General features: G+C 49.4%; 1 protein-coding gene across 2 annotated transcripts; it reads right to left on the minus strand.

Moving 5' to 3' along the window:
* Positions 1–1,836: 1,836 nt before the first annotated feature.
* DNAAF11 (dynein axonemal assembly factor 11) lies at positions 1,837–26,612 on the minus strand. 2 transcript variants are annotated; one of them, XM_084864419.1, is made up of 12 exons: positions 26,495–26,612; positions 24,679–24,846; positions 21,170–21,247; positions 16,626–16,798; positions 15,790–15,971; positions 14,908–15,099; positions 13,981–14,058; positions 11,694–11,759; positions 8,970–9,039; positions 7,918–8,013; positions 3,438–3,547; positions 1,837–2,315 (listed from the first exon to the last, which is right to left on the minus strand). In XM_084864419.1, the coding sequence occupies exons 1-12, from the start codon at positions 26,502–26,504 to the stop codon at positions 2,138–2,140; spliced, it is 1,401 nt and encodes a 466-aa protein (XP_084720545.1). In that variant the 5' UTR covers positions 26,505–26,612; the 3' UTR covers positions 1,837–2,137. The 2 variants fall into 2 exon arrangements, with proteins under 2 accessions (XP_084720545.1, XP_084720546.1); XM_084864420.1 differs by lacking the exons at positions 24,679–24,846; positions 26,495–26,612 and adding an exon at positions 21,373–21,406 and having other exon boundaries at positions 1,912–2,315.
* Positions 26,613–27,932: the final 1,320 nt, after the last annotated feature.

Below are 27,932 nucleotides of genomic sequence, written 5' to 3' on the forward strand. Positions count from 1 at the left end.
TTTTCACACCAGGAGGGAGTTTGGGATTCTGCACATGTCATTTGAGGTAAGGGCATCATCTTGTGGATGTACACGTGTGGAATTCCTTATGAGTCAGTGTGGTGTCCTATAGATCACAGTATCGCCTTGGAAAGAGAGTTAATGAGACAGGACACGAGGGGAGAGGCCTGGAAAAGGTGTTATGGAACGAGTGTGGGTGCCTAGGGCATCTCTCAAGTCCTAGGATGTAACGCCCCTCGGATGGCAGCCATGAGGCGGGGCAGGTCCATCTCTTCACCCACTGGGGCAAGGCTGGCTGAGCCCCTGAGCCTGGGAGGGAATTCCTCACACCTTCCCGGACAGCCAGGACAGCCAACATGCGCTTTCTGTAGGCAGAAGGCCGGCCATGGCGGCAGGTGGCTCCATCACTGCGTTCATTGTCAACTACATGTTGGGAGGTGGCCATTGTCTGCCTGCGGGTGAAGACAGGCTGGAGAGGGAGAAGGCGTTGTCACTTCTAGTCCAGTGCTACCAGCTGCCACACACCCAGGGCTTCCCCTGCCGAAGGGCATCCCCCGCAGCCGTGGGGCCTCCAGGTAAAGCGGCAGGTGCCAGCGGCAGGTGCCATCCGCAGGCGCTGCGAGGTCAGGGCCCTGGCAGAGATCAGACAGGCACCTGGAGGAGAGGGTGTGCCCCGAGGGCCGGGCAGGCTGGATGGAGGAGCCCTGTCACGCGGGGAGCCCCCCAGGAGTGTCTGGGACACAAGCTGTCCCTTCTTGGTCAGCAGATGGGCTCAGGCAGGGAAATTCGAGTCGGGCCTGAGCCTGAGCCAATAACGCTGCACCTTCTGGCTCACTGTGCAAACTGCCTCGGGAAAGAGGGCCCAGACAGATGGGGCTCCCCTTTAGGAAGGCCCAGGCCAGGTGATCCAGCCCTAAAAATAACCTTGTAGTGCCCGGCCGGCATGGCTCAGCGCCCACCTATGAACCAGAGGTGACGGCTGGATTCCAGGTCAGGGCACATGCCTGGGGTGTGGGCTCTATCCCCAGTGGGGGGCATACAGGAAGCAACCCATCAGTGATTCTCTCTCATTGTTGATGTTTCTCTCTCTCCCTCTCCCTTCTGCTCCGAAATCAATAAAAATATATCTTTTAAAAATAATCTCGATGTGTTGAGCTTATGGGGGGGCGGGCATGGTTTCACGGTCTCCCTCCAGCAGGGCCCTCACCCTGGCCCTGGTCCTTGGCAGCACACGCTGCTCCTATCACCCTGAGAGGCTCACCAGGCCCTGGGAGCACCAGCCCCACCCTCCGAGGGCCGTGTGCACTGGCAGGAAGGGTGGGGACTTCCGGTGGGGGGGCAGCTTGGTGCCCAGGGGGCAGTGGTGGGAACCGTGACCTCACAACAGGTTAGGGCCCAGATTTGTCCCTTAGGCAACCAGCAAAGGAGGCTTTCATATTCCAGGGGGGAAGGGGGGGGGCCGCGGGGCATGTTGACATAGCAGATGCTTAGGTTGTTGTAACAAAATACTACGGACTGGGTGGTGCTTGAACAACAGAGATAGTGTCTCACAGTTCTGAAGGCTGGACACCTGAGTTCAAGGTGCGGCTGGTGCAGTTTCTGTGAAGTCCTTCCTGGCGTGCAGACAGCTGTCTTCTCAGTGTCCCCCCGTGATGGAGAGAAGGGGGAGGGGGGGAGGAGCAAGCGAGCTGTGGTTCCTCTTTTCTAAGGACACTAATCCCTCCATGGGGCCCATCCTCATGACCTCATCTGACCTAACCACCTCCAAACACCACCTCAGTGGGATTACAGCTTCCACATGGGAATGGGGGGAGGGGGGAGGAGCACAAACATTCGGTCCATAACACCATGTATTTTTGTCATTTAAGGAATATTTGCATTAGGTTAGTTCTATGATTTACTGAACATTCATTTTCACTAGCACTTTATTCTAGACAAATAGTGGGTTATAGCATATTTAAGGTACACTTTTCATTTTAAAGAATATTGCTGTAGCAAGTGGGAGCTGTGACACGGGGGTGGTGACACTGATAAATAACTGTGTGTGTGTCCCATGAGCAAGGTGCATACACTCTCTGCGCTGAGCAGAGCTGGGTCCTGGGGCGGGGGGGCGTCCCAGGCGACGCAGCCTGACGTGTCAGATCAGCGGGGGCACTTCCGGGTCATCTTCAAAGCCTGGATCTTCCTCACGTGGCATGACCTTGGGTTCGGGTCGGACTCTTCTGGGTGTGGGAGTTTTCCCTCCGACTATGTTAGCCACGTCGGGGAACGAGTGCTTGCTGGGATCCACCTCTAGTTTCTCGGTTTGTCTGCTTCTAGAGCAACCAAAAAGGCCAAAGGAAATGGGAACATCATTTAAAAAATTCAATCACAAACAGATTCAATTTGAGCATTCGTATCTGCAACTAACGTGGGAAAGTACTACCCCGACAGCATAGGAACACCCATAAGAGGCTGTGCCTGGTTTTCTGTGGCTCGGAGCCTTGTGGAAGCACGAGTGTGACCTTGGAGTGATGGAGTGTTAGCAAGTGCTACCGGGCTGTGCTGACGCCCAGGCAGCTGTGGGGCGGTCAGCTGGTCCAGGTCTGCTCACCACAGCGGGGATCGCAGTGGGATCCCTCCAGGCGGGTCTCACTCCTGAGTGTTGGTACTAAGGTTCATGGACCCGCTGGGTCAGACAACCCAACCTGTGGTGGTTCGGCAGGAGCCTTTACACTACAGGTTCAGGTGATTAGCCAAGCTCCGCCTACCATGTTCCTTTCCCATGAGAACCTGCTCCTACTGCCCACACCCAGCAGCAGCTGTAGTGAAACACAGGAAAGAAGCCCCACTGGCCAGGGATTCCCATTGTAACAGTTGGTGAAACTCTAGATCAGGAGTTGGGAACGTCTGGCCCCAGGGCTGTATAACGCCCATAAAATCATCTGGCCTTGTCGGAAGCCGCCCATCGTCTTCATTAGCAGAGAGGTGGACAAAGAATCTGGAAGGCTGGTCAACCTTGAAGCTCTGAAAGGTCAGGGCCAAGCACCCACTGTCTAACCAGGAAATGCCAAGCGGTGGACGTTCTCGAGAGGGTGAAGGTCCCGGTGGGACAAAGCTTAAGCCACGGCCAGACGATGACCTCTGACCAGGAGGGCGACAGCAGGAGACACGATGGGGCCCCTGGCCCCGGCAGCCTGCCAGGTTGGGCTCCAGGGGGTGACCCGTGGGCCATCCCAGGCAGGCAGTGTCCCAGCACCGCATGGCGACAAGACGCCCGCACGTTCTACACCGATATGTTGTCAGGGACCCAGGACCTGGCCCACTGAGAGTCTAGGTTTTGGGAACTAACCTCATGGTATGACTCACTTTGAAACTTAAATAACTGTATCTCCAGGGAAAGTGAAAAGAATGAGATGATGACATGATGAGGCCAAAGACAGCCCCGGGGGCGGTACCTGTTGCCCGTGTGCTCCCTGCTGCAGGACGAGGTGCTCTGCGTGGACATGGACGTGGACGTGGACGTGGACGTGGACGTTCGTGGGCCCCCTGTGATGACTTCTCCCACCTGCAACAGAAACACAGCACACGCTGAGGGGGGTGTTACGCTCCGATATGCCTTTTAAAACATTACACGTGAATATGGATGTATTTTAAGGGTCCAAAGTTACCAAGTTGTCAGAGGAAATTTTTAAAAGGTGCAATCAGTATCTTCCTATGTGAAATCAATATTGACAGTTACAAGACTTTGAAGTAAAAGGAGAACATGTCTAACTAACAATAGGTCCTTCGAAATTCTTTCATGCTTGTAAGGTGCAATCTCATTTGACACCCACAACACAGCCTAAAACGGAAAATATCCGAGGAAGTTAGGACGAACATCAAGGGTAATAATGATGTTTAAAAAGGAGAGAAAACATCCTTTTACAGTCTCACTGGAGAGTCTGTTGGAAATATCCTCCATTCACATGACCACCCTGCTTGGTCCATGCCTGCAATAGGGCTGAAGTGCTGGGAGGTTTATACCGCCCTCCCCAGCAGGAGCAGCCTTCAGGCACAGAGCCTCGGGGCTGGTGTGCCCCATCCCAGCCCATCGCCCCTTGGGTAGAGGGATCCCAAGGTGTGAGATTTGCATCCTAGAGCTGCTGGCTCAGTGGGACACTGCCTAGGGGCTGCTTCCAGACCAGCAGCCCCTCACTCACCAAATAGACTGCTGCCCTCATGGCTCTGCATTAGGTTCGCTTCTGGGAGACCTCCCACTAAAGCAGTGGGTTACAGTCTGTGTCTCACGGTGTCACACTGCAGCAACCGTGGGACCCTCAGGAGGAAGAGAACAGCCTGGTATAACCAGACTCCCAAACGCTGACCTCCTTTCTCCTGGCTCCCACTCACATCTCAGGGAGCGCCTAGCTTAACTTTGTGTGCTGTGGACTATTTGGAAAGAACAACAATTACCTCTCTGTTTATTTGTCTATCTATCTATTATCTATCTACTTATTATCTATCTATCTATTAATATTACCTATCTATTCTATCTATCTATCTATCTATCTATCTATCTATCTACCTACCTATCTATCTAGAGTCCATGGCAACGTTAACTTCCTCCCTGTGTTTGTGAGGCCTGTGTGGGTGGGTGGGTGGTTTTCACCTAAGACTACCTTCATTCAAGTCAAGGCCCAGTTTGGGAACCACGTAGACAGGCTGCAAGAGCTTCGGGTGTCCTCTCATTGACCTCCCGCCCAGGTCATGATCCTTCAGCCATATTGCCAGGTGGGGGAGGTTTCTAGATCCCCTATCCATGGCAGCCTCTGGAATGTGACTCTTTTCTTCTCATCCCGGCAGACATGGTTTGTCCTCTGGGCCATTCCTGCTGGATCAGTGGGCGGCAACGGCTCACTATCTTAGCAGGTACTGATATTCCTGAGATGTGCTAAAAACGTGTAGTCTGTTTCCCTGAATTTTCTTCATTGTGTTTGCTATTCCGGATTCTATGGTTGGCAACTGGCAGATGACGGAGACCTACAGGTGTTATTTAAAAATCCTGATTAGGAGAGATTTCGCAGGAATGAATGTACACAGAGGAGAGAAGGGGGCCCAGATTTCAGTGACCAGGCCGGCAGCTCCCAGAGGCCCGGCCAGGAGAGGAGCCAGCAAACACAATGTCTGTGCTCAGAGCTTTGCTGTAAAGCAGGTCAGGGCGATAAATGGAGGGGGGTTTTATTGGGCTCTGTTGTTAGGAAGAGAGATGGCTCAGCATGTTTCCTGCTGTAAAGCGCAGAGCAGCCGGGAGGACGGGGACCTGTCGGAGGGGACAGTGGTCAGGGACCTGTCGGAGGGGACAGTGGTCTCTCCAAGGCCGGCGGAAACAGGAGCCCACACACACCTGGGGGGTTGGGTGGATCACAGACAGCCCATTTGTGGGGTCGGGAAGGAAGGCCCAGCAGGGGAAGACAAGAGGGTTGAAGTGTATGGACATTAGCCTGATGCTTCTGGAAGTTTTAGGAATGAGGAGGAATGTTCTAGAAAAGAGTGGACGTATGAATGGAGCAGGATGACCCAGCAGCCCTCACTGCAGACCCACCTGACACCATCACCCGGAGACTAGAGGTGAGTTCAAGACGGCACAGGGTCTCTGAGCAAAAAGCCCTGGGAAACGGATGTCCAGCTGACAGGGAAAAGGGCAGATGGGACAGGTTTTTTAGAATCCTGGCCTGTACCAGTGACCTTCACAGTGACCTTCACCTCTGTGCGCACTGGAGCAGAACTGAGCAGAATGTTCGCCCACCAGAGCTGTAAATACATTCTGCTGTTCTGGTCGCCTGGCAACTCCCTTAATCTCGGTTAATTGTTCTGCAAGAACCCCCAAAGGACAGCACGGAGCATCTTCCTGGAGTGACCCTGAAACTTGTCCGCTGAGGGCCCGAGCTTAATGTAATGACTGATGCAAGCCCCTCGGTGAACACCAATGTTCAGCGAAGTCCGGTTAGGCTAGGCTGGGATGAGACCAGGTGCCCCTCGCTCCCCGGCCGCTGACGGGGAGACTGTTTACAGGCGGATAACTCAGTCTGACCTCACACGTAAGAGAATATACAGGAGGCCAAGCACAAACTCTAGGAAAATGTAATTCGGGAATTCCCACTCAAAATGGGAATAACTGTACGTATGGTACCTGCAAATATGTAGCAGCTCTGGAGAAAAAAAACAAAACAAAAAACTACAAAAAAACTTCTGAGAGACATAGAGTAAGAGTAATAAATGGAAAACATGCATTATTGGATATGTAACTTTTATGGTCTTCAGCGGTATTGAAGAGGAAAAACTTACAGATCTAAAACCCGAAAGGATCATGGAGGTAGGATGCTGTGTTTATTTGAAAGATGCATTAGCAACAGCAAAGGCTTCGGATCAGCTATCTGCCCTCCCCCCCGCTCCCCCACCCCCATCAGCACACAAACCATGATCTCCTTTTAGGAAGTAGCAGCTGCCGTTTAGTCTTTGGCTTTTCAGTTAGAATGGAAGTTTCCATACACACACACACACACACACACACACACACACACAAAACCCCTGCTGATCACAGTGTTATACAAATGCCTACATCAAAGTCCTTAAGTTATCTCTTCCATTTCCCTAGGATACTCTAATTAGCACACATTTCCTTAATTCATTGCAGTCACCGAGGACAATTCGATTCTTCCAGTTGTGTTTATTTTTTTCCTTGACAACAAATTGTACTTGCTGTTTTATTGCTTCAGAGTGAAAATACATAGATTACCCATAATCAATCTGCGGCAAAACTGGCTGCTATGAAGGCTTATTAGATCATTATCGAACCCTCCCTGGTCAGTCAAGGGCAGACTCGCTGCAGCAGTCACGCCTGGCCCGTCTCCATCCCCTCTTCACAAGCCAAACCCATGGTAACTGCTCATCTATTCCTCTCCTTTGACCCGACTGAGCTCAAGGCATGAGAGGACAGTAACCAAACAGGAAACAATGGACACTCAACAAAGCACCGCCATCCTTTTGGCCAGAGATGGGTTCCCTTGTCCGGGATTGAACTACAGACTCAGCTGGCCTAACCAACCAGGGGACCTGCTATTCCAGAGAGATCTCTTTGTCTCTTTCTCTGATTCATAGCAAAAGCATATCTACACCACCTCTCCCCACAAAGAGAAGGCAAAAAAGAGTTTTAGTTAAAGTAATATCTTGTCTCTATCATAAACATGATATGAAAAATAACACTAGCCATATTTATGGAGTGCTCACTATACATGAATGCTGTGTGTATCCTCTTTCTTAAGCATTCATTAGGACAGAGAGGCCTAGAGAGATTCATAATTTGCCCCAAATCACAAACCTGGTAAGCTCAATGCTTGGAATCCAAACACATACCAAGGCTGACAGCATCTTCTCTCATGGTTACAGGTAAGGGAAGTGCTGACCACCAGGTAACACACATGTTCCAGTAAGGTGACCAGACATCCCAATTTTTAATAATTTGTCCTGTGGTGTTTTAAAAAAGTCCCGATTTTTTCCCAAAAATCGGGACTTTTTTAAAACGCAGAGGGACGAGGCACAAATTGTTAAAAATCGGGACTGTCCCGCCCAAAGCGGGACGTCTGGTCACCTTATCCAAGAGCCATGTGATTGACAAAGGCCAACTCCCACCCACGCTCTGGTCTGCAGAGGCAGGGCCGGCTGCCTCGGAGACAAGAACTCCTGGCAGGACCAGTCCCCCTGGGCCCCGGCCCCGGCCCTGGCCGGGCTCTCTCTTCTCCCAGGTCTTCGTTCTCCAGCCTGAGCTGGTGGGAGTAGACCTTTGGGCTTTCTCAACCAGAAGAAGCTGGATCCGAAGTCCTCGTCAGCCGTGCTGGGACAGTATCTGCAGGAACCGACGTGCCCAGACGTGACGTGGACCCCAATGCCGTCCCCTACCTTGGGCATGCAGACCACCAGGTGCCCTGTCGTCTGAGACCTTTTAGCAGAGCTGCTGTCAGGTTTGACCTCTGCCGGAAGGACGAGCTGAAAGGGCTGAAAGGGAATACCGAGTGTCAGGGAGCAAGTGCACCTGACGTGAGAGAGAAGTTGCTGGAGGAGGTACTTTTCGTTACAAGTTTAAGACTCAACATTCAATTTCTAAAGATGAGCTTAGATTTACTAGAAAAACACTAATGCATGGGCTATGCTTGACATGCATGATCTTTTTTACCTATTTTAATGAATAGTCCGTCTAAAGCAGTGTTTCCCAAACTTTTGACATATGTGCACCCCTTCTATAATTTTTGTAACACTGAGGACCCCTCGTACTCATGAGAACGTAGAATTAGGCGCAGCTAAGCACGGTGCAGTGCATATCCCCACCAAACTCCGGTGCAACGCGTACCCCCACCAAACTCTTCCCGTGCCCCTGGGGATATGAGTACCACACTTTGGGAAACACTGGTCTAAAGAATAACCATCAATCAAAATCAAATGAAACACTCGTCAGTCCATTTTTTTTTTGCTAACGTGGCCGATAACAGAATTTGCGGATAAAAATCACTGTCATAAGACATGAGCGTGTTTCCATTTTAAAGTCTTCAAGAGACCTCATATGAATGATCAGAATTAGCACAGACGGCTCTTTCAAAAATGATGACACTACACTTACTATGAATGGAAAGCATTGGCAATTTAAATTTAAAATGGGCGTACTATTTAAATACGATTTCAAGCCATAGCCTATGACATTTATAAAAGTCAGCCTTGGACAAAGTACCCACGCAACAGACACAGGATAAACATATTAATTTATCCAGCCACACAGTGGTCAGCAAGCATTCCTGCTGATTACCCCTGCCCTGGCAGAATCACGTGACTAAGAAACAGCTCTCTGATTGGCTTTCTCTTTTTCCATTTTAATATTACTTTAAAAAAAAATGTTCATGCAACTAGCTTAGTCCAAGGCTTGGCTTTGAAGACGAAGCCAGCCCATAGGGCATCCTTACCTTCCCCTTGACGGTGACTCGCACGTAAGTTGGCTGCACGTCAACATTGATCAGAGAGGTATCCATGTACCTTGAAAATTCAACATATGAAACACACTCAGTCTTGTGAGTTTCCAAGAACATTAAGTTTGCAAACAAATTTACAAATACAAACCCACACTTAGGGGACCCTTTAAATGGAGAGATGCTGGAAACCAATCATTGTCCCACTAATAGAAAGATGTGGACAGGGAATCTGGAAGGCTGGTCAAGTTTTTAAAAAATATGTTTTTTATTAATTTTTTACCGAGGAAGAGAGAGGGATAGAGTTAGAAACATCAATGAGAGAGAAACATCAATCAGCTGCCTCCTGCACACCACCCACTGGGGATGTGCCTGCAACCAAGGTACATGGCCTTGACCGGAATCAAACCTGGGACCTTTCAGTCCGCAGGCCGTTGCTCTATCCGCTGAGCCAAACCAGTTTCAGTGGTTGGTCAATCTTAATTGCTCTGAAAGGTCGGAGCTAATCGCTCATGGTTTAGTTGAGACATTGGTAGCTGAAGCAGCCTCCACCTATTAGTCTTATGTAAATCCTTGCTGATTGTCTATTATTGGAATTTCCTGCCTAAAGGCTATGGGTGTATCCCATAACCTTAATAAAGGGATAGCAAAGCCAGAGCGGGGTATAGTCCTGCCCCTAGAGGTGGGCTCCCGCCTGGCCCCAATATTCCCAAATTCATACTTTTCTAGTCTCTTCCATTTGTGTGCGGCCTTCTCCAGAACTTCCCACAGAGAGAGTTTAAAATGTCCGTGCTAAATAGGCCTTAAAAATTTAGCTTTGAGTTAATCCTCAGACCAAAGGAAATGCAATGTATCAGCAATTTCGTTTCTAGACCCAAGAGTACACTTGGCATTGACTGCCCCTAACCCAAAAATATCAGAGGTCTGAAACGTCAGAGGCTTGCAAAACCCAGCTTGCCATGGTCTTTCATGAATATTTTATCCTAAGCCTCTAAGACTGACATGAATAGCCAGGAATGCTGACTGCACTCTGCTTGGGGCCTGCCACCCCAGCCCTGCCTCCTTAGCTGCTCTGCGTCCCTGGCCTTGCCCTGCAGCTGCCCGATAGCATCTCCCCATGGGCTCTGCTTCCCTGGAAGGCGAGGCCTGCTGAGTGAGCAAAGTCTGTGGCAGTGACCCCGGGATCGGGTGGCAATTATTCTCCTTGACTTTCTGAGCAAATGAAAGATGTAGATTTCACCTCTCTCCTTTAGCCAAACGCTATATTTAAACGTTGTTTCTAAATATACACTGAGTGGTCAGATTATTATGATCTCTGGACGCACAATAATCTGGCCACTCCGTGTATATCCTATATAATAAAAGGCTAATATGCAAAGTATCCCCTCAACCAGGAGTTCGACCAGCATGCACACACACACATACACACATACACACACACACACACACACACACACACACACACACACAGAGTGGCCAGATTATTATGCATTCAGAGATCATAATAATCTGGTCACTCAGTGTACATGTACTTTTTTTTCAGAGAGGAAGGGAGAGAAATATCAATGATGAGAATCATTGATCTGCTGCCTCCTGCATACCCCCTACTGGGGATCAAGCCCACATGTGTCCTAACTGGGAATCGGAACCTTCTGGTTTATAGGTTAACACTCAACCACTGAGCTACGCCGGCCGGGCTGCTTACATATTTTAAAACAGAGGTTGTGAATAGTAGAAAATCCAGTGGTGATTCAAAAATCAGACACATCCAGGCAGTGGGGAGCCTCGGGGTTGCAGGCATGGGCTTCAGTCACACACACCTGTGAGGGAGGACTTCCTGCTTCAGTACCTTGGACCACATTCCTTCACCTCTCTAAGCCTCAGCCTCCTCATCTGGAAAATCAAGATAAACATAGTGCCTATTCCCTGAGATAGCTATGAAGATGCATGCCTGTTGCCTAGTACATAGTGTTTATAAAACATCATTCTTATAAAATCCTGGAACTAAAAGGTAGAGTCAAGGTTTCCTAAAACTCCAGGTTCAGTATCTGCCACATAAATGGGTGGCATTTTCTTTCTCATCAACCTGGCCCGACTGGCGAGATCTTGGCATGCGCTGCTTTTCTCTGCCTCAAACACCCTCCTGCCCGTTGTATGCCCACCTCATTGCTTCTCATCCCTTGGTTTTCAGTGCTCAGATCCCTGGCTTTCCCTCACTCTCTGAAAATGTAACCCCCTCCTGGATAATTCCAGGATAACAAGCCCCCCTAGTTCACCAGTTTATGAGAGACCGAATAAAATAGAGCATGTAAGAAAAGCCCTGAAAAAGAGAAGACCTTTATTCTAATTCACGTGTACAAATGTTACACTCCCATCATTATTATCCATTCCTTCCTTCCTTCCTTCCTTCCTGTACTTATTGAATTCCCACCAGGTACCCGATACTGTTTTAGGTGCTGGAGACATAAGAAGGGGGAAACAAACCAACAAAACAAAGTTCTTGCCTTTAAAAATACAAATAAATTTATAGTTTGTCAGGAGGAAATAAAAAAGTGGGGGGCGGGGCATGGGGAGGGGCAGAGAGAAATGCTGGGAGGGAGTGCATACTATTTTTATCAAACCAAGTTTCATTTCAAAACGTTTCACAACTCTAGAGATTGCAACTGAGCATAAAAACAGCTAGAAGTGCCATCAAATAAATGCACAATAAAATGTCTTTACCTGTACACAGCCAGGTCCAGGATGATCTGGTTGCGTTTCTCATCATCTTTCAAAGAGAAGTCAAGTCTAAGGAATAATCCATTTTGGGGGGAAAAGAAGAAAGAAAGAAAGAAAGAAAAAGATGACGTCTTTAGCAATACTTTATAGATAGCTTTGTCCCATTACCAAATTTCATAATTGTTATAATTTCCAATGACACACTTATTTTGGTAGCTGAACAATGTCTACATTGATTTAAAAATTTCAACAGACACCTGTAATGTGTTCATAATTTGTTTGTTTACATTGTTTAAATGTGCAGATCTCAAAGTGAATTACATACAAAAAGTGAGCATTGGTGCAGGGACAGAGACATCTGGTGGTTAAAGTTTGCTTTTCCATTCTATTGGAGTTAGCTAGGAGCAAACTCACACACCGGAAATACTCATGGAGAACTGAATGCTGCATTACCCAACATGCATGCTAGTCCTTCCGTTTTAATCGGTCTCATCTCCTTTTCTCCGGCCATCCTTTTTCTTCTCCCTTCACCGCTGACTTTCCCATCGCCTTGGGAAATGCTGAGACACTGACCATGATTTTATTTTATTTTTCTAAAAACATATATTTTTTATTGATTTTAGAAAGAGAGGAAGGGAGAGGGAGAGATATTGAATAGAATCATCAATGATGAGAGAGAATCATTGATCGACTGCCTCCCGCACACCTTCTACTGGGGATCAAGCTGCAACCCAGGCCTGTGCCCTGCCCGGGAAAGGAACTGTGACCTCCTGGTTCATAGGATGACCCTCAACCAGGGAGCCACACCGCCTGGGCCAGCCCATGATCCCCTCAGTTTCACAGAGGAGGAAACAGAGGCTCAGAGAAGCTGACCCCGCTGGGAAAGAGGCCACGAGCCCGGGGAGGCAGGATGGTAAAGCCCTTGGGTCTCTCAGCTACACTGAGGCCAAGCCAAGCCAAGCCCTTAGTGTGACTCTCATGCTGTGCAGAATCACTGTGCCAGAGTTACTTGGTCCATTTTATTTCCAGCACTTTACTTACCGCATTATTCTGTAAAATACATAACCCAGTAAAGAATATCAGCTCAATGTTTGGAAAATGTAACCTTAGCCACAGGTCTGGCTGTCAGCAGTATGTCTGCTTGTAGCAGCCACTCCTTAATTCCAACAGTCCCGCTGTATTTCAGTTACTCAATTGGCCTATGCATTTTTAAAATCTCATTTCGGGAGCTTTTTTTTTTCTTTCTTTTTTTTTTTTAATGTGCTGGCCCCTCTGCCTTAGTTGCTATTCCCTGATGTTCCAGCCAGCCGACCCAAACTCTCCCTTCACACAGCACTTGGAAGATAATTTCAGAGGTTCCCCATAGCAGAGACTGTGTTCATTCCCCAGGATCTGCTTCCCCTTTCTCACTAGAAACAGCACCGCTGATTTTACCTAGGAACAGCTCTCTGCAGAATAAAGACCACCTTTTCCAGCCTCCCTTGCAGCTCGATGAGGTCATGTGACTTAGTTCTGGGAAAGAAAGTGTTCTATGGCGCTTTCCTGAAATTTTCCTAAAGAGAGACGGTGTGTATCCTTCCTTCCTTCCCCCTTCTTTGTTCAGCTTAGTAGAAGAGATTATAGGAGGCCAAGAGCGGAACCAATTGTCCAGGTTTTGTTGACACAGAATAAGCTCCAGAGGGCACAGTGGATTGGGGAGGGGTGGGGGCGAGTCTAGGGAGGGGAGAGGATGAATTGGATTACAGAGGGTAGATCAGATATTATTACACTTAAGGATTTCCAGTGTGAATGTTTTTCCTCTCTCAATAACTTCATGGAGATATTTATATCCATTTTCCCCTAACTCTCAAATGCTTTGAGGATGTGTTCCAGGGAATAAAGTAGATGGGTTGGAGACATATCAATATTCTCAGCCGACAGCATGTTCATGGCAGAACTTAAAAAATTAATACACACAAGAACGAGGCACTGGCAATTTTCAGATATAAAATTGTAGATGTCCCCAAGTTTCGAGGGAGACATGAACAACTGGGATTTCCATATGTCAAGATCATTTTCTGGATGCCAAGGAAATAAAAATGTAACATTATGCACCCGAGAACATGATGGATGTTTTGCTTTGGAAAGTGCACACACACACACACACACACACACGTGTGATTCTTGTTAGCGTCCTCGGGCTGGTGGAGAGGTATCAGGAGGTCAGGTGTATTCTCTGCAGAGCAAACCTGTCATGGGAGTGACCGACACCACCCATTGGGCAGCTTCGTCTCCGCGTGGGCTCACGTACTTGGGCTCATTCACATTCAGGGCTCTCCCATCTGCAGTGATCAGCATCCTGGGTGGTTTCACGTTCTTCTTCTTTTCGCTTAAGGTTCGAGGTGGGTGGAACAGGGGCAGAGGGGAGGAGGAAAATAAACCAGTTACTGATCTGAGGAACAGCGTAGGAGAAAGGAATCAGATATGTGTGAAAACATCCCCATTTGACTGCTAGGAAGTCCATTCTGTGCTGGAAATGGACCTCGAAGCCAGGCTTCTGTACAGTTGGTTGTATCTATGTCTGTTAAGCGAAAATGTGAGCGAGACAATTTGCCAGGTAATTTAATGGGGGGAAAATCCTTTTTGTGCAATACCCATGAATATTTAAATAAGTCAATTTTATGCATGATTTACCCAGATCACTGTCAATTCTCCATTTGTGTACGCAGCTTCTGCTCTCGTTGAAATGACAATTTTTAAAATGCCACATAGAATCCATTTTATAGAAATAAAAATGCCAGCACATAAGGACCTATGTAAACGGTCTAATTACAGCAGTGTCTGCCATGGCCACACCCTGGGCCTATCCCCAATGCCCACATGGGGGAGGGATTGGGTCAGCGTGGCATAGTCATAAGGTATTCTGTAGCTGTGAAAAAATGTGCTTGTTTTTTACCTACTGATGTAAAAAGCGACAGGAAAGTATTGATGATGGCCCTAGCTGGTTTGGCTCAGTGGATAGAGCGTCGGCCTGCAGACTGAAGGGTCCCAGGTTTGATTCCAGTCAAGGGCACAACATGCCCAGGTTGCAGGCTTGATCCCCAGAAGGGGGCGTGCAGGAGGCAGCCGATCAATGATTCTCATCATTGATGTTTCTCTATCTCTTCCTCCCTGGAATCAATAGGGAAGTCCGTAGGAGAGTGTTTCCTTACTTTCAACGATGGGAGAAATGGAATACCTTGATTTTTCTTTGTCTCGTCGTTGTTTCTCCATATGTCTCAGAGTTTCCAATCTCGACTCCGGAGTAAACAGAGAGGGCTTGTTCCAGAACTCCAGGTCGTCTTCCACGTCGTCTATTTTCTTTCCGTTGGGTTCTCCTTCCTGTCGTTCCGGGACCTGGAGCTGGTCTCCGCTCCCTCCAGAAGGCGGGCTAGGAGAGGACAGAGAGACCCAGAGCACGTGAGACCGAAGATGGACGTGTGGGTTTCATCCCTAACGCTGCTCCTTTCATACCTCATTCATTTTCCCGTGTATCTTCTTGACAGAACCTGTCCGAAAGAGAGCTTATCTGAGCCCCGCTGGAGGAGTCGCCGGCCCAGCACTGGGGCGGGCCCGCGGGGCTGGCGGCTGGCACCGAGGATGATGGCAGTAATCAGATTCCAGGGAGCACGCACCGGCTGACAGGAGCCGCCCGGGAGCTTTATCAATAGGACCGATTCCTGGGCTCCAGCAAGAGTCTAACTCAGCAGCTTTGGGGTGAGGCCCAGGAATCTGTCTTTTATAATATTTGGCAGGAGGCTCTGATAATCGGACGACCTCGGGGCCCACTGAGCCTTAGCCCTGGGGGAGGGCCAGGGAGAGGAGGGCAGACGCTGCCTGTGAAAATGAGGCCGTCACACCCATCACTGGCTTTCTATGTGTGAGCCCACTGGCTGGTTCCCGGAGACAGAGCCAGAGCCTCAGAGTACAGCGGTGGCCGCCAGAGCCCGCAGAGGAGTGATACCCTCTTCTCACGGACCGTCTGGGACGCAGGTGATGCTGCGGGCTGCTTGGGGAGAGAACAGGGTGGGCGGCTTTTAGCAAGAGTTAGCGGGAAGCTGAACTCTAGTGGTTTACATACTGGTGGCTCTCGTTCTCTGCGGGCTCCTGCTCTTCTCGAAGCTTCCTCTCAGCCTCGCTCTTGTCTTGGGCTCGTCTGAGGCAGTAGGCTTTCTCCTGCTCTCTGATTTGTCGCTCAACTTCGGGCAAGTCCTGCAATGCCTGGATCCTTTCCGAGCGCTCTATTTCTCTCCCGTCCAGCCACTGGAGTAAAAAACAGCCATTAGCCTAGAGCCGCGATCCGAATCGGCCCCAGCTGACTGTGATGGAATATTTTAAACTTAGAGACAATAAACAGTGCACAATAAGCAATAACCGGGTGCTATGGGGAACATCCAAAACTCTGATCTGTGTCGATGTTGATTTTATACGACCAACACTATTCCTCTCAAGTAGATCACCCCTTCAGCGAGATAAATGGTGATTAAGATCCTCAAGTTGCCTAGCAGGCTTGGCTCAGTGGTTGAGCGTTGACCTATGAGCCAGGAAGTCACGGTTGGATTCCAAGTCAGGGCACATGCCCGGCTTTCAGGGTGGATCCCCAGTAGGGGGCGTGCAGGAGGCAGCTGATCGATGTTTCTCTCTCTTTGATGTTTCTATCTCTCTCTCCATCTCCCTTACTTTCTCTCTAAAATCAGTAAAAACACATTAAAAAAAAAATCCTTGCATTAACCAGCCTATTTTTCAGTTCTAGTAAATAGTTCTGCTAGCCCAGAAACCTCAGCCAAACGCTTTTACAGGCTCAGGATGCCAAGGAGCTGGTTTTGACTTTCTGGGTGTTCCATCCTCTGCATTGGGAGACCAGTGGTTGCCTGTTGGGGTTTTCACCAAAATTTCTGCGTCCCAGAGCTTGCGCACCTTCAGCTGCCGGAGCGTGGCCACCACGAACGGCCGGTAGCCCTGGAAGTCGGCGCACGGGTTGCCCATGAGGAAGAGCTCCCGCAGATGGACGTTGCCTCGCAGGGTCTCCACGCTGCTCAGCTCCCCGATGAAGTTTACGGTCAGGTCAAGTTTTGTCAGCCCCTCGCATCCTGGCAGGAGAAAGGAAAGCAAAGAAATAGATCGCGTTGGTCATAAAACGTGGGAGCCGTCCCCATGAGCTGCCGGCCACGGTTCACAGACGCAGCAGCAGCCTCAGTGAGTGCAGGCCCGCTGGTGAATGGCACTGCTGACCAAATCCCACCCCTCCCAGCCCGGCGCCCTGGCCCCGGGAAGGTACCGGCCTCGGCTCTCCCATGTGTAGAACCAGAAGGGCATTGGTACCCAGGTTGTTGGGAAGATGGTATGAAATGATTCAAAACCCCAGTCACCGTAGCCCAGGCCTCATTTCAATATTGCACAGGTGAGAGAAGATAGAAGCAGGGGAGAAGGGACAGAGAACCTGGGGGTGGGTGAGAGCGAAGCCTGCAGCTTCCTCCTCAGGATGTCACAGGATGAGGCCCCCAATGAGAGCATCAAGCACAGGCCGAGCACACTGTCTGGAAACGTCCCAGAGCAGAGAGGAGTCGAGGCTGGTCACCCCTCGCAGCAGGGCTTAGGGATCTGAGTGCCAAATAAAGACCCACGTTTTCCAACAAAGGTATGGAGTGCGCTTTGAGATTTTAAACTGTGAGTTTATTACCACAGTAAACATATGAATCAGTAAAAAGATGACTATCCAAAATGCACAAGAACAGCCCTAGCTGGTTTGGCTCAGTGGACAGTGTCGGCCTGCGGACCCAAGAAGCGAAAAGTTCCAGGTTCGATTCCTGTCAAGGGCACGTACCTGGGTTGCAGGCTCCTCCCAGCCTGGGCATGGTCTGGGCATGTACAGGAGGCAACCAATCGATGTATTTCTCTTACCTCACTGTTTCTCTTTGTCTTTCCCTCTCTCACTCTCTCTAAAATATATCCCCGGTGAGGATTAAAAACAAAAACATGTACAAGGAACAAATAAACACTCATATATTATAGATTCTACTACACAGGTGATGGCAATTCATGACTTCACATCTTCAAAGACAATCTTATATATGAAAAAGGACAACAAAGCCATTATTTCTATTAAACTAGCAACAATAGAGACAAAATTCTAAATAAGATTGTTAAGCTTATAAGACTATAATTATACTTTCCAGCATTCAATCGGACAAGACATAATACAGGGTTTTAAATGTTTTCCCCTGGGTCCAAAATTTCATTTGGATACATCAACTGAGGACAGGTGATTGTACAAAGCTGATCAGAACAGCTCTTTCACAATGGCAGACATCATTAAAAAAACACTGCAGGCACCACACAATGAGGATTGTTTGAAACCCGTCAATGCGCTTGGAAATTCGGTCATTAAATTATAAAACTGTGGCCTCGGCCACTTGTATGAAAAATTAACACGAAACCGCATGTGTCTATAAATACGATTAAGGCTACGTCTCCACGTCTGCGTGTTTGTTCTGCGCCGGGAAGAGATGTCAGATGGTGCTGATGAAGTGCGGAAGATATATTTGGGGCAATCTAACTTAAGACCCAGGCTCCCGGTCTTTCCCAGTTACTCTGACAGATTCTGGGAGCCATTTCAATGCTGTTTCTCTTTCATGGAAGAGCAGCCTGACATTCGAAAGACTCCATCGGGTTTAAGAATTCGTATATTTTTTGGGTTTTGCTGTAATGTTGCATGTGAAGGACCCTCCAAATGTTCATCGTATTTTTCAGAGTGGTGGATTCTTAAAAAAAAAAAAATTAATGAAAAAAAAATATATATATATATGTATATATATATATATTCTATTGATTTTTTTGCAGAGAGGAAGAGAGAAGGATAGAGAATTAGAGACATCGACGAGAGAGAAACATCAATCAGCTGCCCCCGGCACACCTCCCACTGGGGATGTACCCGCAACCAATGTATGTGCCCTTGACTGGAATCGAACCTGGGACTCTTCAGTCCACAGGCTGACACTTTACCCAGTGAGCCAAACTGGTTTCGGCAGAGTGGTGGGTTCTTAATTTTCTTTCTACTCAGCCGCACCTAAGAAATCCAACCACACTGGCCATCTTACAGAACAATTCCCACCGAGCGAGCCAGGCTTAAGAATGCCCCCTCGTGGGAGTTAGCGCTCCTTTCTTTCACCGAGTCCCACCCCGGCCTCCGGCTCCGCAATGACCCAGCTCGATGATCCCAGTGTGTGTGTGTGTGTGTGTGTGTGTGTGTGTGTGTGTGTGTGAAGGTCATTGAAATCAACCACACTGACTGCCCAAGGGGGAAAGCTCAGGCTGTCAGGATCCCCACTTCCTGGTTAGGGTGGGTGAGGAGGAGGGACGGGAAAAGAAGGCACTTTACTCTACTGCAGGGATCCCACAACAGGGAAAAGGGATAAAAGGACACTAGCTATTCTTTCCAGTGCAGCAAAACAAACAGAAATGCAACTTATGTTTAAAATTATATTGAGATTTACTCAAGTGGGTGGGCTGAATGTGTATACGCATCTTCCTCCTTCTCTCTCTCCTTTAAAATTAAATAAAAAGTGCCTATTTGCCAGCAGACAAGCCGCCCATCCCTCCATATATGTCCTCAAACCGCCCTGGCCCAGGGCATCCCTATCAGAGCGGGGAGGGGAGCGCCGCAGGAAGAGCATCCAGGTAACAGGCCCCAGGTGGACCCGGTTCCGAAGCCCCGAAGACAACAGTGACGATGCTGCCCTCCAGTGGTGGATGGCCACGCCACGCGGCAACCAGAATTGTCCATGTCCTTTCAGATGCTTTCCGAAAAATCACAAGCCGTGGCCACGCCAACTGAGAGAGCTTTTACGAGTCCTCTGAAAAACTTAGACTGATATTTCACAAAACCTGGACCCTGATTAATGTGCCATGCCTTTTGCTTTCAGGGGAACACGGTGACAGGGCTGCACAGTGGTAGCTGGGAGAGCAATGACTCCGTTTCTACCGCAGAAAAATGCGGGAAGGACCATCTCAGTGCCAGCTCTGATATGGCCATGGGTCTGGTAGTGATGACGGTCTAGGCTTTGAGGATGAAAGTCTTAAGTGCAGGATGAATGTCAATTTTGTGCACCAAGAGGTGAATAGGCTAAACTTGACCATCACCTGAGTAAAATCCTCCTCATGTTAGCTCCTGGCGGATGGGAGTGGGCGTGTCTGCCACTGTGCCCGCCTCTGCCAGCTCCCAGGGCCCCCAGCAGCCCCGCCCGCCAGGCCAGAGGCTGCACCTGGGATCCCAGCTTCACAAGGGCAGAGGAGCCCTGCCGGCCACCGAGTCAGCCAAATCCTTTCAGACTAACAGTAACTTAGGACAAAAATAATAATAACTGCAAAAGAGAAGCCGCAGAGTAACACAAGGGAACCTTTCTCTGCAGAGCAAGGCAAGGTGGGTTAAATGAGGAATGCAGGTTAAAAGCATGGAGGACCGATCTAGCACCACCAAAATATATTTAAAAGAAGTTTGAGGGGAGATCGGATAATACAGAAGAGATGGGTATGTCTATTACCTTTGATTGTGGTGATGGGCTCACACATGTGTACATACAAATTGTATGCTTTAAACATGTGCAGGCTTTTATAGGTCGATTTTTACCTCAATAAAGCTATTAGTTAAAAAGAATTGTGCTCTAAAGCAGTGGTTGGCACACTCATTAGTCAACAGAGCCAAATATCAAGAGGACAATGATTGAAATTTTTTTTGAGAGCCAAATTTTTAAACTTAAACTGTATAGGTAGGTCCATTGTTATTAACTTAATTAGAGAACTCCTAAGCTGGCCTTCGCTAAAGACTCAAGGGGCCAAAGAGCCACAGTTTGCCGACCACTGCTCTAAAAGACACCATCAAGAAAGTTGACAAGCCGAAACCGGTTTGGCTCAATGGGTAGAGAGTCGGCTTGGAGACTGAAAGGTCCCGGGTTTGATTCCGGTCAAGGGCATGTACCTTGGTTGTGGGCATATCCCCAGTAGGGGGTGTGCAAGAGGCAGCTGATCGATGACTCTTTCTCATCGATGTTTCTAACTCTCTATCTCTCTCCCTTCCTCTCTGTACAAAATCAATAAAATATTTTTTTTTTTTTTAAAGAAAGTTGATGCCGGGACCGGTTTGGCTCAATGGATAGAGCGTCGGCTTGGGGACTGAAGGGTCCCGGGTTCGATTCCGGTCAAGGGCATGTACCTTGGTTGCGGGCATATCCCCAGTAGGGGGTGTGCAAGAGGCAGCTGATCGATGACTCTCTCTCATCGATGTTTCTAACTCTCTATCTCTCTCCCTTCCTCTCTGTATAAAATCAATAAAATATATTTAAAAAAAAAAAAAGAAAGTTGACAATAAGCCCCCCAAAATGGGAGGATATATTGTTTAAGCAATGCTGTTTAAATCAAATCTTAAATCCCCATTTTAATTCGCAAAAATAAGAAGAAATTCTTACCTTCCAGATTTTCAATTTTTTCAATGTTGTTTAAAGCTAAATTCAAATATTCGAGTTTCTTGAGTTTGCTGACATTTTCTGAAATACACAAAGAAGGTAATTAACCTTCAAGATCAAATTTGTATCATCTATTGTGAGGACAGTAAAGACAATCTAATAATTATTATAGCTATCAAAACCATGCTGGTCTTTCAAATCCACACCTGTCCCCCACACCCTGTGGGTTGTCAAGCAGCATCTGTTTCTCCCTCCATCCTTTCTCCTGGAAGCCAGCTCTGCTCACGTCTCTGCCTGGCCCTGACTCCGGGGCTTAGGCCTACTTAGCCTAACAGGGCCAGTGCATGGCAACCCCATGTCCCATGCTAGTAACAGCTAAGGGTTCCAGGAATAAGTCAACCAACCTATGGCAGTCTCCTAGCAACAGTGTGATGCTGGGGAGGGCACCCAGGCCAAGAGCTCCGTACGGGCCAGATGAAAAGGGAAGCTCTGTATTCCATGCTTGGGGAGTTCCTTTCTCTTTTTCTGCTGGATGTTTACAAAGGAAGAGGTTTGATCCCCTATTGATACGCAGGTCAGCTTTCGAACAGAAGGGGACCAGGTCCTGGATGAAGCCCACGGTGGCTGCTGGGGCAGAGAAGGAATCAACCAACCAAGAGGTGGAGCCTGCCTACGCATGGCTGGGTCCCACACTAGGGTTCCTTACTGGAAGCCTGACGGAGTTGGGTCTTCCTTTACTTGGAGCCCAAGTCCCTCTGATACAGGACGGTTGTTTTTAATAAACAAAAAAGATGACGTAGCCCGGCCTGTGTGGACTCAGGGATTGAGAGTCAACCTCTGAACCAGGAGGTCAGGGCATGTGCCTAGGCTGCAGGGCTGCTCCCCAGTAGGAGGCGTGCAAGCAGTGGCTGATCACGTATTCTCTCTTTCATGTTTCTATCTCTCTCTCCCTTTCCTCCCTTCTCTGAAACCAATAAAAATGTATTTTAAAGGAAAGAAAGAAAGCCTATGTAGGCAAAGCAACCACCATGAGTAAGTCAAGAAGTCAATGGCTTTGGAAAGCAGCTAACAACAGCTTGGCTAGCACTGCTCAGTGCTTATCACACACCACGTGATTTTCTGAGCATGCTGCATACATGATGTCGCTGATCCTCAAAATAACTCTGCGAGGTGAAAACCCTGTTTTTAAAGGAGAATACCCAGGGGTGAAGCCTCATCCACGTGTCCGGAGTCAGGGGGCGGAGCCAGGAGATCCTTCCCCAGAGCTTGGCGGTGAGTCACTGCGCTCCCTGCACCCTGAGAGAACAGTTCTTTCTCAGACCCCACGGATGTCAATCCCCCACAGAGGAGGGTGTGGCTGGGCAGCCCCGCTTAGGGACTGCTTCCTCCGCCCGTGTTTCAGGGGCAGGAAAAGATCAAATATGATGGCTTATAACTATCACTCTTATCATCCCATTTCATTTTAAAATTTACGCAATATCATCTATGTGATCATAGACCCAAGGATAACAGTTTCCACCTCTGCAGTTGACTCATTTTTCAAAATGAGAACTTCAGAAAAAATTATTCAAGTGCTCTCAGCAGTTCTGTTACCCTAAGCCAGTGGTTGGCAAATTGAGGCTCACAAGCCTCAATTGGCCCCTTGAGTGTGGCTCTTCCACAAAATGCCACGGTCTGGGCGAATCTATTTTGAGGAAGTGGCATTAGAAGAAGTTTAAGTTTAAAAAATTTGGCTCTCCAAAGAGATTTCAATCGTTGTACTGTTGATATTTGGCTCTGCTGACTAATGAGTTTGCCAACCACTGCCCTAAGCTGTACCGATGCCTGGCGAAGGCGCTCTAGGCGATGCCTGAGCATTTGAGACTCAAAGGACATGCAGAGTGCCACGTGACGAGGGTTTTGACACATAAGAGTGTCTACTCTGCGTCCCAAACAGAAGCACCTGAAGTTAACACATGAAATTGCCAGCCCGCAACCAAATACCTCCTCCTTCCCACACGTGTTAGATGCATCACCTCTTCAATACTAAAAGCATCATCTGGCAGAAAACACGTAGGTCAGATGTGTTGGGGAAGGCCTTCGGGACCAATGGGCAAGGGGGTCAGGGAGAGAGAGGCTCATAAGTAAAAGTGCCTAGAGCCTCCAGGGTGGCAGGGAGGGGTCTGAGCATCCTCGCCCAAGCCATCCTGGAGGAGGCTGCCACCAGCCGCCATGACCAGCCCCATCCCGCCCCAATTCAAGCAGCTCTGAGCTCCCAACGGGGCCCAGGCCCGAGGCTCCTGGGAAAGTCATTACAAACGCAGATTCTGGGAGCCCTCCCCCCAGATTCTGGGCCCCATTTTAACAGGATCCCTCAGCTCACAGCTGGACCGACCACAAAGCAGAGCCTTCCCAACTGCATCTCCAGTGAGGGACAGAGCTCAGGAGCTCAAACGAACTACCATCCCCAGGGCACAGGAGCACAGAATCCAAGAGAGGTCCTTTTCCCAGCTGAAGGCGTGCCTGGCTGCCTCCGAAAACCCTCATCATCAACATGCAAAAGGCTGTTTCATTTCAGACTACTTTGGAAGCCGAAAATGTAAGCCTTCTGGCAGCTCTGAAAAGGACTGAAATCTATGCTCTCGTCCGCCATTGTGAGGGGCCAGCTGTGCAGACAGCAATGCAGGGCCTCTGTCAGAACTGCCGGTCAGGAGTGCCCTTCAATGCTGCTGGCTGTCAGAACAGCCTCTCCATTGGGCAGCGGGCTACGTTTCCCATTTCTGGAAAAGTCAAAGATGCTGGAAATCACGTTCTGAAGAAATAGAAAGAATTCTAATACAGCTTCAAAAAGATGATGCAAACCCTAGGTCTTTGCACATTGAGAGCCAACCGGGAATTACCCAGCCAACCAGAGGCAAGCACACCCCAGTTCTCTGGCCCTGAGTGCACACACACACACACACACACACACACACCTGGGAACTTCTCCTGTGAGGCTGCCACTCTGGGAAGGTGAGTAGCATCCCCGGGCCCTGAACACCCCCCACACCCATGCACACTGGTGACAACCACAAATGTCTGCAGCCTTGGCCCAATGCCCTTGTGGAGGGCACTCGCACATCGCCATGAAGAGTGAAACCTAACCTACGGGCTGACCTCTGGCTCCAGGCCAGCCCCACAGGCGTTGTTGCTCACTCTGCCTCATCAACCCCGACTCCACCCTTTACCCTCCAGCTCTGGCTGGTCCTCCCTTCTGCTCCAACCTTCCTGCGCTGGCCCGGGCGCCCTGGGTACGTGACAGTACGAATCCTGGCAGCAGGTGTCACCTGCCCGGTGAGCACAGGCTCCGAGCAAGCTCTCACGCCGCCCTTACACCACTCGTGACTGCTGGCCGCTATGGCTGTGTCCATTCCCCCATGAAATCCTTTCTTAGCTGCTGCCTTCCTCCTAAGGGTAGCACTGTCTCATCCACAGTTCTCCCATCCCACTCCGGGGGCTCAAGAAACCAGGAGAATCAAGTCCCGGAAACTTACCGATCTTCCCGATGAGGTTGTTTTGAAGGTAGAGGATCTTTAAGTCTCGGCACCATTTGTCAATGTGCTCCAGCCTTTCTATTTCCTGCTGATGCAAGGAGAGCTCCTCCAGGGAGAAAATCACACACTCGTTGTGCTCGGCATTCCGTCGGATGAGGTCTTCTGTGACTGCAAGGACATTTGTCACAGGTCACACATCCGCCCTCGTGTTCATCATGGGTTATGACATGACTGCCACATGGGTCTCTCCTTGCAGTTCAATCAAAGAGCTTGGAGCAGTGCTGCCCCCTGCTGGAGGTTCTGACCCACCATGGGTCAGAGGGAAGGGACATGACAACATAGTTTTGTCTCTTTTCAGCAGGGTTTACACACATTAAAAAAAAAATATATATATATATATATATATATATATATATATATATATATATATAATATATAATATATATATATTATATATTATATATATAAATATATTACATATAAATATATATATATATATATAATTGACTTCAGAGAGGAAGGGAGAGGGAGAGAGATAGAAACATCAATAATGGGAGAGAATCATTGATTGGCTGCCTCCTATATGCGCACACTGGGGATCGAACCCCCAACTCCAGTATGTGCCCAGACCAGGAATCCAACCACGACCTCCTGGTTCATAGATTGATGCTCAACCACTGAGCCATGCCAGCTGGGCTGCACACATTTTGCAGTACGGATGGAGACAGAGTAGATGGGTGAGGATGTGGGCATGTTGACATGGCAACTCGTGGTCAAACTGGGTGAGACGGTGGAGGTAAACCAAGACAGAGCAACTTGCTCCTGAGAGGCATGCGGGGCTGACAGAGGCAGCAGTGAGGAGGGGTGCAGCCATTCATTCACTCGCTGGTCAGCATGAGTGTAACGAAAGCTGCAGAGGAGAGAGGAACCCCCAGAGTTCGCATCACAGTCTTATAAAGCAACTGCCACACGGTCTGTTTCCTGAGGAATGACAGGAGCCACTCAGAGGAGGCAGGTGACAGGAGTCTCCTGCGCAGGGATGTGCAGCACCGGGCTGGCCGAACGGTGGCACCAAGGGGCTGGAGACAGGACCCTGGGGTCCACAGCTCGAACCAAGGACAACACATAGGTCATCTTCATAGGATACACCAAAATCGAGGGGACACTGACAGAACCCCTGTTAAAAATTATTAATCCGAGCCCTGGTTGAGGATCTCAGTTGTTTAGAGCATCGTCCCCATAAGCAAAGGTGGTGGGTTTCATCACCATCAGGGTGCATACAAGAATCGACCAATGCCCTAACCGGTTTGGCTCAGTGGATAGAGCCTAGGCCTGCGGACTCAAGGGTCCCAGGTTCGATTCCGGTCAAGGGCATGTACCTTGGTTTTGGGCACATCCCCATTAGGGGTGTGCCAGAGGTAGCTGATCATCGATGTGTCTCTCTCATCGATGTTTCTAACACTCTATCCCTCTCCCTTCCTCTCTATAAAAATCAATAAAATTCACACATCGGCCCGGTGTGTCCGACCCTGCACTTCCACTGAGCCTTTCAGCCACCTCCTCGCCCACCCCATTTCACAGAGGAGGACCCCAGCCCCTCAAAGGCAGGCTGCCAGGCGGGGCGGGGCGGAGGAGGGTCTGGCACAGCTGGGTCTGCCCAGGGCGAAGGGGCGGGGTTTGCAGAGCTGGGCTCGGTCTGCGGGCGGGAAGGGGCAGCGGTTGTCCGAAGCTGGCGCCGAGGGTCCCAGTGGCCCCGGGCCGATGCCAGGAAATGGGACGATCGAGAGCGACAGGTGGGAGAGGAAGGGGCGCTTACTCCGGCCCATGGTGCCTCTGCGGGTCCGTGGGCCCCGATGCGGGACCCAGAGTCCCGCGGACTCCCCTCAGGCTCCCTGGTAGCGGCTCCGCGCGTCTAAAGCTGCCCTGGGAACCATGGCAACGGGGACGCTACGGAGGCCGCGCGGGGCCAGGCGGCGCCGCGTTTCCTGAACGCGGGAGGAGCAGAGCGGTGAGACCCGGGGTGGAGCGGCTAGGGGCTGTCCCAACCCCAAACCTCGCCTCTTCCCCGTCCTCGCCCTCCACCTGCCACAGACTGATCCCCTTCCCACAGAGCTCTGGCCAGATCCACCCAGAACAACCGGGACCCTCAGTTCCTGGTGAGACCCGCCTGCTGGGCGTGCCTCCGGGCCTGCCCCAACCTTCTCATCTTTTTTGTATTTTATCTCCCTCACACCTCCCATAGCTGGGCCATCTGGATTTGGCCTCCACTCCACATACTAGCGGTGTGCCCTTGAGCTTCCTGAGCCTCAGTTTCTCCCTGTTGTAAGATGAATAATGATAATGACCGCAAGGGTCCCTGGGAAGCTTGAAGGAGATGATGGGAGTGAATGACAGACACTTGGTAAAAGCAGCGGCTCAGTATGAAGGTTCCTTGTCGTCTCTTTAAAGTCACAGCCCAACACCTGTCAGTTTCCTACAAAAAAAGTTTTCTAAAAACACCACCCGCTATGAAGGCCTGGGGCAGGGGGCAGGGGTGGGCTAGAAGAGGTCAATGAGAGGGGACAGGAAGAGTGACATAAGTAATACTTTCAACAGCAAAGATTTTAAAAATAAATTAAAAGATAAAACACCACCCCCTACCCCTCTGTCAACTCTCCCTAGGCGCCACTGTCTCAATGGTAAAGGGTAGGAAGTTACATGCTGTGGGCTCGCACTCACCTCCCAGGAGCCCAGGCCTCTCTCCCGAGGTGCCCCATACACGGTCCCCCCATTTTGGACCAGGGATGCTCATTCGCCCTCAGATGTCTGGATGTCTTACGCCTCCCAAAAGTTGTCTTATGTTTCATGTGTAATTATTAGAAAACGACCACCCTCGACCCCATTTGCAACAACAACAAAGAGGCAATATGTAAAAGAGGAAAACAGAAGCCCCTCCCAGCCCAGTCGTAGTCCTGTCTTGATCTGTGTGTGATGCTTGCATTTTCAGAGAAGGTCCACGGAGCACTGTTGAATGTTCACGGTTCGTGGTGGGCAGTGATTCGGGTTTGCAGGCTGGAGGTGAGCACATGGATGGAGTCAGAGGGGCAGGGGACTTCTGGGACAGTGAGCCTGAGAAATTAATCAGGATGGTGGAGGTATTAGATGCCAGGCCAAAGGAACGGAACCGGAGTAGTGGAGTTTCAGTGGCTTTCTAAGGAGATGCCCAAAGCCACTCAAACTATAAATTGAGGGGATATCCCCCGTCATTTCACCAC

The sequence above is a fragment of the Pipistrellus hanaki genome, assembly GCF_964339955.1.
Source record: "Pipistrellus hanaki genome assembly, chromosome: 17".
In the NCBI taxonomy this organism is placed as follows: domain Eukaryota; kingdom Metazoa; phylum Chordata; class Mammalia; order Chiroptera; family Vespertilionidae; genus Pipistrellus; species Pipistrellus hanaki.